The sequence below is a fragment of the Pyxicephalus adspersus genome, chromosome 5 (assembly GCF_032062135.1).
Source record: "Pyxicephalus adspersus chromosome 5, UCB_Pads_2.0, whole genome shotgun sequence".
NCBI lineage: Eukaryota > Metazoa > Chordata > Amphibia > Anura > Pyxicephalidae > Pyxicephalus > Pyxicephalus adspersus.
The window spans coordinates 126111644-126126035 of record NC_092862.1 but is presented as its reverse complement, the minus strand read 5'-3'; the positions used below and the strand labels follow the sequence as shown (position 1 = coordinate 126126035).

Genomic DNA, 14392 nt, shown 5'->3' with positions numbered 1-14392 from the left:
ACTGCATGTTTTTGGGATGGGGAAGGAAACAATGCAATAGCAGCAAGAATCTACAAACTCCATGCAGATAGTTGTGTGTTACTTCCCCCACCTCCTAGATTGTAAGCTCTTCAGGGCAGGGTCCTCTCCTCCTGGGTCACTGTCTGTATCTGTCTGTCATTTGCAACTCCTATTTAATGTACAGCGCTGTGTAATATGTTGGCGCTATATAAATCCTGTTTAGTAATAATAGTGACCTGGCCGAGATGAAACCTGGGACCCCGGTGATGCCAAGGCGAGAATGCTGGACACCCATAAGACACTGCGTTGTACACAAATGTATAGGACAGGGCACAAAGTCTACAAGCTGTATTTCAGTTTCTTACATAAGTTTGATCTGCAGCAGACAATCTGTACAAAGTAACACTAGCTGCTTGTGTGAATACAATCTGACAATACTAAAGCAGATTGTACAATGTATGGCCAGATTGGGGCAATATAGGGCAGTAATAACTCTGGGAATGACTTTAAAGCCCTGAGAGATTAGTATATGACAGGCCATTCGGATATACACACAGCCTGGGAAAGTAAACACTCACAATAAGAACTCTTGCCATGTTGCTGTCCCATTGTCACACTTATACAGGTTGTATGCTATTCCCAGCTACACAACACATCCCCCCGCGGGGACAGATAGTTTGGCTCTTCCCCAACCGGTACTAATGAAGACGGAAGGGACCACCCGTCAAAAATAGGGGGGTCCCAGCAGCTCCGAGTCCCACAAAAGTCAATGCGCAGCCCTGTGTGCTCTCTCCCGCCGGCCTCACTCACCTTGGCTATGGCCTTCTTGTACCTGGTCACCGCTTGCTGGATGAGGCTTGAAACTTTCAAGTTGCCGTCTCCACAGGGCACCACTACCCGAGTCCTCCCGAAGCTCACCGTCACCTTCATGGTGGCGCCCGGGGAGCCAGCAGCTCACCCTGCTCTCCCCGCGCTCTCAGTGTTTAGGGGTTAATCCAGGGTTCCGGTTCTCCCTCCGATGTATGCGGGGCCTGCAGCAGCCTCCTCCTCTCCTGCATGTGAATGTGCCGCTCCTCCCACCTCTTCCACCACGATTGTCTGACCGCCAGCGGCGCAGCTAGTCCAAGCGAGCCCAGCGGCGCGTCTTAACCAATCACAAGCCGAGATTCCTAAAGGACAGGAAAGTCTGCCAATAGATATCCCAAACCGGAGCGTTTTCCCACCAGATTGTAGCTGATTGGTAGATGGCGGTGATATAAGGTGACTCTGGGCTGCGCTGCACCTATAGGGATTTATCCTGAGGTATAGGTCGGTGCTTTGTTATAGTTGTCAGTTATCAGTGTTATATGAATTCTAAATAACCCGAAGGAATTAAATAGGAGCAAGATGTAGGAAACCTGGGATGGAAGCTGGCACCAAGCAATCCATGAAGAAGCAGCCATGGACACAACTTTGTATGGAAACATAGGACAATGCTGTGTGCTGGAAGTTTTCTTAAAAAGGAAGTAAACTAAAACCTGGCCCAAAACAAAAAAAAATCCACTTACCCTCAATCCCGCAGAACAGTCGAACTTCAGTTTCTTCCATTGGGTCCTGCGTCGTCCCAGTATCGGTCTTCAGGCGCGCCGCCATTTTCTTCCAGGTTCTTCTTCCTGCGTCATCTGACCCAGGCACGAGATCGGGTGACACAGATGGGAAAACCATTTGCTGATTTTACTGCACATGACGAAAGAGCTCCTTCTGCGCATGCCCGAGATGCTCAAGCATGCGCAGAAGGAGCACCCAGAGCCTTCCGGGATGTGTGACGTAGGTATCCCAGGGAGCTTTCATTCATTCTCAATCGCCTAGGCGACGGAGAATAAGGGGGGATGCTGCACCCTTTTTTAAAAAAAAAAAACAAAGGGTGTTGCATTTAAAAAAAACAAACATAATGTTTATCTTACATAAAAAGGTTGTGTACCCTTTTATGTAAAGTAAAAATTCTGAGTTTAGGTACGCTTTAAACCAGCTAATACCCCGGAAATTACTTTGAGCTCGCTACAACTTCATGCAACTGTCGCCGTGCATTATATTAGTGCAGTTCATTACATTACAAAGTTGCGCATGCTGCACATTAGTGCGTAGCTGCTCATTATACTGCAGCATGTTTGTAAGGTGCCTTTGCAGGGGCATTGAGAATGAATGTCAACCCAGTGCACCGATGCAAGTCTTGTGCATTGCAATAACACGTGTTTGGACTTTAAAATGCAACCATTAATGCAGCACCCTAGTGGGAACTGGCCTTAAATTCTGGAAAAGGTTATGACAATCCATTCCTGCAGCATGGCGAGTGCAGCACATCGGACGGCTTGCCACAGCCAATCAGATTTCTGAAGAATGGTCTGCTCTACCTGTAGGTAGGGGGTGACTGCAGATGGCGGCGATATAAAGTAGTTGTGAGCTGCAACTGCCAAACCCTATGGTTTCCTTTCATCTGGAATGAAAAGGGACTGGTCAGTGTTTTCTTTGAATATCCAATAATGTGCAGAAAGAAATTCCTAAAAAATACAAGTTTTACATATTTGATCCATCTTACTGGTTCTTGTGGCATACCAGGTGCAGCACCATGCCATCGCTCATGCAGTTTTTGAAATGGATTATACACATAGGTCAAACTTTTCTAGTATCCTCGCCATTCCATATCCCCCATCCTATTGTGTGTTACTTCCCCCACCTCTTACATTGTAAGCTCTTCAGGGCAGGATCGGCTCTTCCTCCTGTGTCAGTATCTGTCAGTCATTTACAACCCCTATTTAATGTACAGCGCTGAGTAATATGTTGGCGCAATATAAATCCTGTTTAATAATCATCATAATATCACATGAGATAGGAGGTTGAAGGTTGTTTAAAGATCAATTCCAGTTTGGCAAATCATATATTATTGATGTAAAGCAAGGAACTCCTAGAATAACCAATGTATTCTGGTAACACTTGTTATTGCTTTAGTGAAATGTGTGATATGCACCCCTGGCATTCCCTTTTGTACCTCTGTCTGCCCCCTCCATTACATCAAGATGATTGACAGCAAAGCTTCCATCCAGAACAATAGAGGAAGTTCCTCTTGCCTCATGAGAACAGGTTTTTTGGTTCAGACATGCTAAGAAGAAGGCGTGACCGCATGTAGATCCTTTTCTTCTGCAGAAATAGTTATTTTCTTACGTAGAGTTTAATTATTGGAGTTCCTCTTTAATGAATGCAGAACACAGACACCGTATTCAATAGTTTTCCTTGTAAACATAACATCCTGATTTCTACCTTGTGAAAACAATGGATTCTGTGTCTGGATTAAGACTGGATTTAGAATGATGGGATTTTTTTTGTGAAGTTTAATTGCATCATTTATGGGGCCGTCACAATGTCTTTCTAGGCCGTAAAGGAAAAGGAGATGGACCGGTAGGGCATTGTTAGGATGACTGGTTGGGTGCGTTTCAGGTCTGAACATGTTAATGAGCGAAGTGGTTTTTCTTTGGCAGCATCGTCCTGCAGTAAAGTTTGTAGTAAAGTTGAAGTTTTACCACAGCAGCAATAATTACAGGGCGCCAGGAGGTTGAAATAATAGACTAAAAATACAGCAAAGTTCTTCCATCTCTGTTTTCATCAACTCTCAGCAATCTGCAGTTGGTTCTGATTGTCTTTTGGGCTGAGCTCAAGATGAACTCCAGGTAAACGGCTAAATACATAGGAGTCTATTTATAAAGCAGAGACATTCCCTGAAACATTCACTAGTGGAGAATCAATTACTCTCATTGAAACACATGGACCTGGAAGAATCTCAACCAGTGAATGTTTCAGGGAATCTTTCACGCTTTATAAAACGATCCTATAGATGAAAGATTTGTTTCGATTTTTTGATAAGCCAACCATACCTTCTTCCCTATTTATGACATGTACCCCCTCCCCTTACTCCTTGCTGCAAATCTGACCTTCCATATAAATTTTGGAAATGATCCCATCAGTAAACCAAGGTAAGACAAAGTGGGGACAGCCGGGTTCTCCCACTGTGCTGTGGGTGAACAAGGCAGCACCTACGTGGGTAGGCAGAGTCGGTGAATAGGATGGGCCAGCAGTGGCAAAGTGTACACAGGAACTGCCATTTGGGGAAACATGGCAGAGCCCAGAATGGAGGAGCCCAAGTCAGAGAATGAGATTGGCCCAGCAATGGAAAGGTGCGTACAGGGATTGCCTTGCAATACAGACATATAACTTATATGTTTTCAGTGGCACATAGTGGTCACAATGTGGATATAGTATAGTGGACCATAGTAGTACTTTATTTGTCTTTATAGAAAAGATCTGTGATACCACCACTCAGTCTGCCCTAAAAATTCTCAATAAACCGCTAGGCAAACTGTGTCCAATAAACATGTATCCATGACCTAGTTCAGTGTTTCTCAACCAGGGTTCCTCCAGAGATTTCTAGGGGTTCCTTTAGCCATGGAAAACTTCTGTCTTTTAGGTCAGTTACCATTTAGCTATGTGTAAGGGTGACATTCTTCCCACTGGCCACCACACTAATGTACTGTGAGCTGTGGATATAGTAATCATAACAGGGGTTCCCTGAAAGTTATTTTAAGCACCCCCCCCCCCACACACACACACACACACAAAAGGTTGAAAACACTGATCTACCTTCTTTCTTTCTGTTGGTATGTCAGTGGGCATTAACAATAAATCCTGAAAAACAGATTTTCAAACATGACTATACGTTTCTAAAAGCAATTTTCGAAGATTTATTGTAAAAATATTTGATTGCACTTGGAACCTCTACATAATGCTCCAGGCAAGTCTACATAGTTACAGTAATGAACAGTCCTGCTCTGGAATTCAAATCTGCAGCCAATTTTTTTCCTCATTTTGGATAAAATAAAAAGATGTTAGTCCTAATTTTAGTCTTAATGTTTTACTGTTCTTTATGGCCCCGGTTGGAGAGATTTCCCATCAGTTCCTGTGTTAGCGTCAACTTTTCAAAGTGAATACAGATGTTGATAAAACCACTTAGTGTAGAGGATGGCTGTACGTATTGAAGATTTTCCCTTTCTATTATAATAACATTAGATTGTAAGCTCTTCTGGGCAGGATCTCTCCTCCTCCTGGGTTAATGTCTGTCATTTGCCACCCTTATTTAATGTACAGCGCTGGGTAATATGTTGGTGCTAAATAAATACAGTTTAATATTAATTGTCTTTAGGACACCTCACACAGAAATAAAAATTTTGCCCATTATGTTAAAAACTGGAAATTAAAAAAATTGCACTTTTAGGGCAATTTCAGACCAGCGGTTGGCTGCAGTATTCTGCTTCAGGCTCCGCTATTTCAAGAGATTGGGAAACTTTTTTTTGGCATGCAACTGCAGCAGAACATGGCAGGGATTCCAAAACTGGTTGCCTGTGGTGCAATTTCTTTTCCTAGCCATACACCAGCACTTTGCTGTGCACTCGGGAGCACAGTGAGCCTAAAAGGGCCCTAAAAGGTAAACTAAGAAAAATAAAACTTTGCAAATATTTACTATTAGTTTATAGTGTTGCATTTTAAAAACATTCCTATTTGATGTTCATTTTAATAAATTTAGTAATAAAACAGCCATTGAGCAGTCACAGGGCCCAGTTCTTCTAACATAATAGTGTAAATGACCTGCCTTTTAGTGTTACTAAGTCCCTTGTGATGGTCACACGATCTCCTTCATATGACAAGTTATTGCCTGTGGCTTTACCTCTGCCTATGTGTGATATATGTACCTATCCCCTTCCAGTGACCTTGTCTGCTGTGAAATATCACACCGGTATAATTACTCTATAAAGTCAGTATGTGTTTTGGCTTGGCAGGTGGGAACTCCTTGTGCAGTGTTACTATATATATATATATATATATATATATATTATAATATTTCTGCATCCTTTACATTAGGGCATACCTAACAACTTTTTTAGATACAGTCATTTAGAAGTCAGAGCAGCCTTCCTCAACCTTTGTAACTTTGGGGAACCCTTTAAATATATTTCAGGTCTTAAGGATACCCCTGTTATAAGTACTATATCCACAGCTCACAGTACATTAGCTTTGTGGTCAGTAGGAGGAATGTTTGTTGCATTGCTGGCCAGTGGGAGTATTGCCAATCTTGGTTTCTGTTCAACTGACCTGAGAATCAAAAATTGATCATTGCTCATGGAACGTCAATCAACTTCCGGAGGAACCCTGATTGAGAAACACTGTATTGGAGGGAAAGTTTAGTGCAATACACTTTTGGTAGTTGTATGAACCATTTTTATAGGGATCAGGCCAGAAAGGAGACTACAGAGGGAGGGGCAGAGGAAATTGGATCTATAAGAGACAGGGACAATACCTCTAAAGGAGGGATGATTGCTAGTAACTCTGTCCATGGACAGTATCCTAGTAAAAGTTTAACAGTATTCCGTTATCTTGTATTTCAGACAGACTTCCAATTTGTAGTAATTGCACATAAAAAGCCACTGCAATCAATATTTCCGATGGTATTCATGCATCAATTGCCAGATACACACATGAATACTGAAGTTTGTATCTCTGATGCTTCCCAGGATGTTTTATGCAAATAATTACAGATAGACAAGTTACTCCCTCCAAAATAAAATAAAAACTCGCACGCAATGTTTTTACCTTTTGAACATTTTGTAGTCAGGGCATAATGTAGGACTGTGGTCAATAACAATTTGTCAGCTGTTTTTGCAAAGAAATGGAAATAGATAAAAGTGTTTGTTGTAATTCTTTTGATGCTCATATATTCTTGTACTATAGTATAATCCTAAGGTGGCTATACATTGTGCAGCTCAGTGATGCAATACTTGGGTGAGGATCTGCCAGTGTGGGGTCTCCCAAGGGAAACAATACACTTCAAATGATCAGAAGCCAAGAGTCAGCCTTGATATTTTATCTACATTAGAAGGGACATAAACATCCTTAAAACCCTGGTTCCAAAGTTTAGGAAAGCCCCAGACATATTTTATTCGGGTCCTGCCTTGCTAATACCTAACCATAGGCCACCATATACCATCTAATTGTGTTATAAATGGCAGGCAAGCAATATAATACGAGCATTACTGTTTGCAGTGCAGGAAAAACAGAGAGAAATGGCAAGAAAAACTTGTTTTTACTGGATAGTGATCTGGCAGGATTAGGGTGCAGGGCATACGGTTTTAAATTGAAGTCCTTAAGTTTGGAAATAAGAAATAGACCCCTATTATAGCATGGAACGTGTGATAATGTTTCTTACTGTAGCATTGTACATAAGGCATTATCTCTTCCTGTAGCATAGCATCCCCTTTTATACCATGGCATAAGTGGCAGCACCTCCTCTTATACAATTATGTGGCAGTGTCCTCCCTTATACCATGGCATAAGTGGCAGCACTTCCTCTTATACAATGACATATGTGGCAGTGTCCTCCCTTATACCATGGCGTAAGTGGCAGTGTCCTCCCTTATACCATGGCGTAAGTGGCAGCACCTCCTCTTATACAATGACATATGTGGCAGTGTCCTCTCTTATACTATGGCTTAAGTGGCAGCATCTCCTCTTATACAATGACATATGTGGCAGTGCTTATACAATGACATATGTGGCAGTGTCCTCTCTTATACTATGGCTTAAGTGGCAGCATCTCCTCTTATACAATGACATATGTGGCAGTGTCCTCCCTTATACCATGGCATAAGTGGCAGCACCTCCACCTATACTATGACATATGTGGCAGTGTCCTCCCTTTTATCATGGCATAAATGGCAGCATCCCATCCTCTAAAATGGCATATGTGGCAGTGTCCTCTTTTTGGTTTCAATACATTTTATTAGGCATTACAAAGAAACAATTCAATGTTTCAAAGGAATTCAAAGGAACAGTAAAATCAAAAAGCAATAATAAAGAATAAGAAAAGAAAAAAAGTTACATAGAATATCGTAATAAAATGCAACTCATTTGTAGAACACATCAACAACTTTTTATGCTTTGAGTCTGCGGGGGCTATATATTCACAAACTGCCCAAGTCTTTTGGGGACTGTCGAGAGGTAGGTTCTAGATGTCCATTGGTTGGAACCACAGGGAGCAGACTAATGCCTGACCCACTTTTACTGTTAGTGTAAGAGTTCTAGGGGATCACTCACTTTTAGGAGCAGTGGCTGTACTCCTGACCTGAGCATAAGTGGGGGAGTTGTAAACTCAATAATTACAATATTTAGAGACCCTATAACCCCCTCAGGGGTATCAGATATGGAGATAGAAAAGGTGTAGATCGAGAGGGGTTGATGGGGCAGGGAACAGTTCTTCAGCCATCAGGCAAAGCGGTTCTGAGGGTTCAGGGTGAGGCTAGCAGTGCGGAGGTCATAGTGTCATGAATGAGCGGTCCCATCTCAGAGTAAATAATAGTCAATCCAGGGGTGTGGCAGTGTCCCCAGTTGTAGTATTGAACATCTGGAAATTTGTAACTAGCAGTAAAGACATTTGCACAGATGTATGAACATCTGAAGCCCCGTACAAATTGCTCCTATAGTTTCCTGACTCACTTTTTTGCATAGGGAACAATCAGTAACACGGGTTCTCTGTAAATATGGCACCACTAAGCTGCAGAGCACTGACCTCGATTGTGATATTCTTACTCTTTGTGATGTTTTTTTCATGTATCACTTCAAAGGAAGGATTAGTCTGTGACATATTGTTCACAACATCTGTGCTTACAGACTTTTATGCTATGATTCTGCCCATACCATAAGCAATCCTGTTATGGCGGCTACATAGGCCGACAGCAGCTTACAAAGCCCATGTGGTTGTCCAGCACACAAGATAACATTCACATTCCATAACAGAAACACGCAGCTGAACTTCTGCAAGTTATTTATAGAACACAATAAAGTTATAGGAAACTCCAGGTTAGTAAGATTAAAGCTCACAGCTGTCAGGACATCACCGACAATTTGTGTGCAGGAAATAATGTTTAGGATTATATAATTTGCTTTTACACAATTTCCCACCATTTATACAATAAAGTGATTTTATTAAGTAGAAAAGTATTTTTTTTAAGTTCGAAGTGACTTTGAGCTGTATGATAAGCCAGGTGGCATATAAAGTCTCTCAACAGTTTTTCAACACTGTGCAAATGCTGAGTTCACAGATTCAGCTGTTCCAGCAATTCTAAACATTTGGCACTGCATCTGGCCTGTGAAATCCATTCCAATGTCTGCACAGGTTCCAGCATCCACTGGGTGCAATATACATTGCAGATCACATTCTCCTCTTAGATGTCTGGCTATTGAAAGCAGCATTCAGGAGATTCTCATTAATCCTGTGGAGTTTAAACTAGAAGGGCAGGTTCCAGCCAAATTTGCTTAATCCCCTCCCTGGCACTTTCTTGTGTTTCAGGTTCCTCTGCCGAGTTAGCTGCATATGTGGTTTAGGGATTGTCTTCTAAAGCAGCGTTTTGGTATTATTGAGCCCTATGTTGGTGCTGTGATATGAGTGCATATTATTTTTGCTATTCCTTCCAAGTGAACTGCAGGCAGATATAATGCAGCTTTGTATTCATTATTAAATCATTCAATGTAAGATTTAAACACAAACAGTGTAAGTACTGAATATAACTTGGCATCAATTACTTTCAGACCTTGTACAGTAGCACTGGGAACATCAGCACAAGGAAAAGTCAGGAATGTTGTAGTGCTCACACTGTGATAGGAGAGAGCAGAGTGGCAGAAAGATAAGCTCATCATTTTGCTTCTTTTCTTTGCACTGATTAGTCACTGCCTGGGGGCCAAACAAGATGTGTAGGTGTTAATTAAAACATAACTAAAATGTAAAAAAAACAATTGTGAGGAGTCAGATTCCTTATTGCAGAATGGACAGGCAATGTTACTTCTGCAATGAAACAAATTTACCTGGCTGTTCACAATCTTCTCTATAATGTACAATGCACACGCACCTTAGTGTGCAATCACAACTGTCGTTAATGTATTAATTCCTCATACACATTTTTTGGACATTTTTTGGGCCTGATTTATTAAAGCTTCAAGGCTGGAGAGGATACACTTCATCAGTGAAGCTGGGTGATCCAGCAAACATGGAATGGATCTGGTCCATGACTGAAAACCTTTGCTAACAAATATCAAATAACTTTAAAAAAAATCCATTCCAGGTTTGCTGGATCACCCAGTTTCACTGATGAAAGTGTATCCTCTCCAGTCTTGGAGAGCTTTCATATATCAGGCCCAATGGGTTAGTTTGTCTCTTGTTAAAACCTCATACAAGTCACAATGAATTGTAATTTTCCAGTTTATTTTTTTCACCTTAAGTTCGAGCCTACTTCTCTGCTGATCTATGTTTCAAAAATTCCGCCTTAAGCCACTGACCTCTGCAAACAACAAACCTTTTACAAAAGTTTAAATAGGAGAAGATAAAGACCAGAAAAGGAGCTGAGCTTTATCTGTAGGAGAGAAAATGCCAAATATTGATATTTTAGATTTATCTAAATGTATTATTTTTGGTTATTATTTTATATTTACAAAAGAATACTTTAAAAATATTTTTTTCCACCTTGACTATAATAAATAAACTATGTACAAAACTACAACGACTGTACATTTATTTCTATAGCCTGCTACACATTGGTTTCAAAAGAAGGTATAGAATGTACTAAATCCAAAGCAAGAGCTATCCACTCATCTCATGTGAATGTTACAGGGTACTCACTCACCTTGGGGGACCCTCCAGTCAGGTGTATTGTAGATGTGACAATTTTGTACTCACTTGTCTTGTCTGATCCTCCTATTAGGTATCTTCTGGATATGAGATTGGGGTAATCAGTCACCTAATGTCATCCAACCTTTAAAAAAATTCTGCTGAATGTAGAAATCTCCGCAGTAGCCAAGATTCCTTTAACTTGATCCTCCCAGCAGTTGTGTGTTAGATATGGCTCTGTGGTATGCATTCACCTTGGGTGATCTTTTCATCAGGTGTAAGTGACTTTGGGGTACCCATCCATCTTGTGTGATCCTACCAACAAAGGTCTGGCAGTTGGGCTTATCACAATTAAGAAGTCCGCAGAAAGACAGCTGAAAATAAAGCCTGTACAGAATGGCACTGTACTGGGTTGTTGGTCTGCTCCACGGAAAATATCCTCAACATTTCGATGGTAAATACTTTCTCCACTGTTCTATCCCATTGTTACATACAACCACTCACAATTTAACTATCTAGAGATAATGCACATACCAAGACAAGAGTACACAAGTGAGCCTACAATATTAGTTTATGGGAATAGATATACTTTTAAAAATGGAGGAAGTAAAACTCCATAGCTCCAGTCCAAAGAACCCAATATATACACACCTAGGCATGTAGGCTTCAATTACCAAAAATCCACTGAATACCAACAATGTCACTCATTCACATGGATTAGATTTCCTGAATCTGAGGATTCATCTTTTACCCCAAAAATACTACAGATAAAAAACACATGCACAGGGTAGGATGTCAGCACCATTAAGGTTTGTGTCTGTAGGTTTTTGGTGTATTGTAAAGCACTATTATAGTAACATGATGGGTGTAAAGCTACTAATCTGGGTATAAGTTCTTTTACATGCCATCCAGACAAGGTTCCATCTAAACCAGTGGTATTGTTATATAATAATAAAGTGCCACAATATAATCTTCAGTAAATTCTTCGTCCATTCACTTTTCTATATTGCAGATAGCATTTATCTTGATCAATTCAGTCCACTTAAACAGTTATGTTAATCATTAACTGCAATTTTATAGGTGAAACCTGTAGGTAAAAGAAATGAAAATATAAACTTTTCTTTCCTCTGATTTTTGTACTACAGGGGACGTCACAATCCATCCAGTGGGATCCTAAAAATTATACAAGAAGTACATTGCAGGAGGATCCTCTCGCAAGGGTTGGAATACTCAGCATTCCCAAGGTTTTGCAAAAAGCAAAATGACTGAGGGAATTTTCTTAATTTGCATGCCTGGGCAATGGTGCATAAATATATCTGCAACATGAATTGCAAAAACATGTATGAAATGAAAAAGTGTTTAATACAGTCAGAAATGTTTTTTTCCATTTGTACCGGGTAGTGAACCTCCTTTTACTTTACAAAATATCTTTATCAATTCTCTTCCCCCGCCCTGTTTCTTTTCTTTTTCCTTCTTTTCCTGTTTTATATGTTAATCTGTAGTTTGGATATATTACCATGCTTTCCCATCATGTTTATGATTCTTTTATTGTTTCCTCTTCCTTTTACTGTTTTTTACATTTATTTGCAGATAGTCACATCCCATGACTTTACTTGTTTATGCTTTGTTTGCTAATTACAAACTATTCTCTATATTTAAGTTACTTTTTTGATTTGATTATGTTACCTTATTTGAACCCTATATTTTTGTAACTCTATCTCCAGTTTTTTTCTGGCGATATTTTCTATTTATGTTACTGTTTTTTTTTGTATTCTATGACTGTGGTGCAATAAATCTTTTGTAAAAGAAATAGGATGTATTTATTGAATATACTCGATGGATCTACCATGTGACAATGCACAGAGCATGTAATCATAATCAACTAAGAAAAAATCCTCATTGCCTGAGCTGAGTGATTTTTTTAACAGTAAAGCTGTACTGTGTGAGAGGTTGGAGGCCTCAATATAATAAATAGATCACCCATTTTATAATAAAAGGTATGATTACATTTGCAAAATGTCATATTTCCTCGGAAAATAATAAAATCAATAGGAGGAAAACAATAAAACAAAACATATTTACAGAATTGTAAAGAGAATAATTTATAGGCCTTCCACTTGCTCCTGAAAATGCTTGTTTCCTGGCTGTCTTTTTGAGATGTATTTGACTTCAGAATTTGAAGATTGGAATTCCTAATCCACATTTTTGTATCTGGTGTCCAGTAATAGGATCAGTATGAATGCCATGCAATTTTTCAGATACATAGCAGCCTGTCATATCTAGGAGTAGTTAGTCACATTCAGTTGGAATTGTTCTTGTAATGTTGAAGATGTTGCACCTTTCCAAGCTGTTGAATCATTTCTACCAGTGTAGGAAATAACCCAACATTTATGTCCACACAGCACAAACACATTCATATAATCCCCATGGAATGTTCAGTACAGATGTTAATTGTCCAAGACCAGGATGTCTGAAATTGGTTGAACCACCCTGTTCCAATAACATATTTCCATCATTGGTGTCAGGATGTCTGCATAGGTGGTAAACTTTCAATTTACTTGGCTTATACATATACACTGAATGTGATTACTACTTCTAGATATACAATCATATGGATATGCAAGAACCTTCACAGACATATTGTCAGTTTGTCTATTTTTGGTTTGCTTATTTTAGCATTAGGCTTTATAAAAATGCCATTTGAACACAATCCCCCAACACACCTAGGGACATCATTTAGTGTGATGATCATGAACATTGCATAATGGATATTGTTCAATTGTACATAGATATTTTTGTTTATGTGAATCCTGTGATGTTGACTTTGATATTACAGGGCATGCACTAACAGGTTTAATCTCTTATACTCTACCTATATTGCACAATCAGTTTACATAGGATCCCAGTGTCAGCTGTGGACTTAAAATGTGAAAGAGAAGCATTATTAGTATTTCTGTTATATGTTTTCATGTATGGCGGAGGCGCAAGAGCCTGGAAGATCCTAATATTTTGGGCTGTGAATTGACCTGGAAACTTTACATGATTCAGGATCATGGCCTGAAGAATAATGAACGTAAAGGAAAGCTCCAGGATTTATCTGTGAAAAAATCTGTGGAATTAATTACAGCTGTCCTTTCCGAAATCTAGCTCTTGGAAAATAGTGTCTGGAGTATAGCAGTACTATTAGCTCAGTAGTTCCAGTCATTGTTCCCATGTAGAGTAAAGCACATATATACCCTAACAATACACTTTGCCCTTTTTTTGGTTTGTTAAAATGAAAACTATTGCAGACTACCATATCTGGTGGACATGTCCCTCTGTTATTGGATTTTGGGGGAGAGTGTTTCATATGCTGAGTGCGTTTTTTTCTAAACTAATTAGTAGGGACCCCTGGGTAGCATTGCTACATTTCCAACTGTATGGATTAACCAAGGCTCAATTTAAACTGTGGGTTTATATTCGGATTGCTGCTAAACAAACCAAAGCGAAACACTGGAAAACCCAAGCATTACCATTTTCTGAGGTTTCAAAGCGGGTTGACAATTCATTTCTTAACAAAAAACTTTCCATTATCCTGTCTGACTTCCATGAAAAATTAAGTACTGTATGGGAACCTTAGCAGCAGTATTCATTGCCAAATGTGGGTCTTAGCTAACT

General features: G+C 39.8%; 1 protein-coding gene across 11 annotated transcripts in view; it reads right to left on the bottom strand.

Annotated features, from left to right (window-relative positions):
• PARD3 (par-3 family cell polarity regulator) overlaps positions 1–1087 on the bottom strand; it is a 387075-nt gene extending 385988 nt beyond the window's left edge. For 5 of the 11 annotated variants that reach the window (XM_072412641.1, XM_072412646.1, XM_072412650.1 and 2 more), the window contains exon 1: positions 811–1087. In XM_072412641.1, coding sequence (XP_072268742.1) covers positions 811–930 — 120 coding nt within the window. In that variant the 5' untranslated portion in view covers positions 931–1087. The remainder of the gene's footprint in view (positions 1–810) is intronic. The other 6 variants (XM_072412643.1, XM_072412649.1, XM_072412642.1 and 3 more) reach the window with 2 other exon arrangements.
• Positions 1088–14392: the final 13305 nt, after the last annotated feature.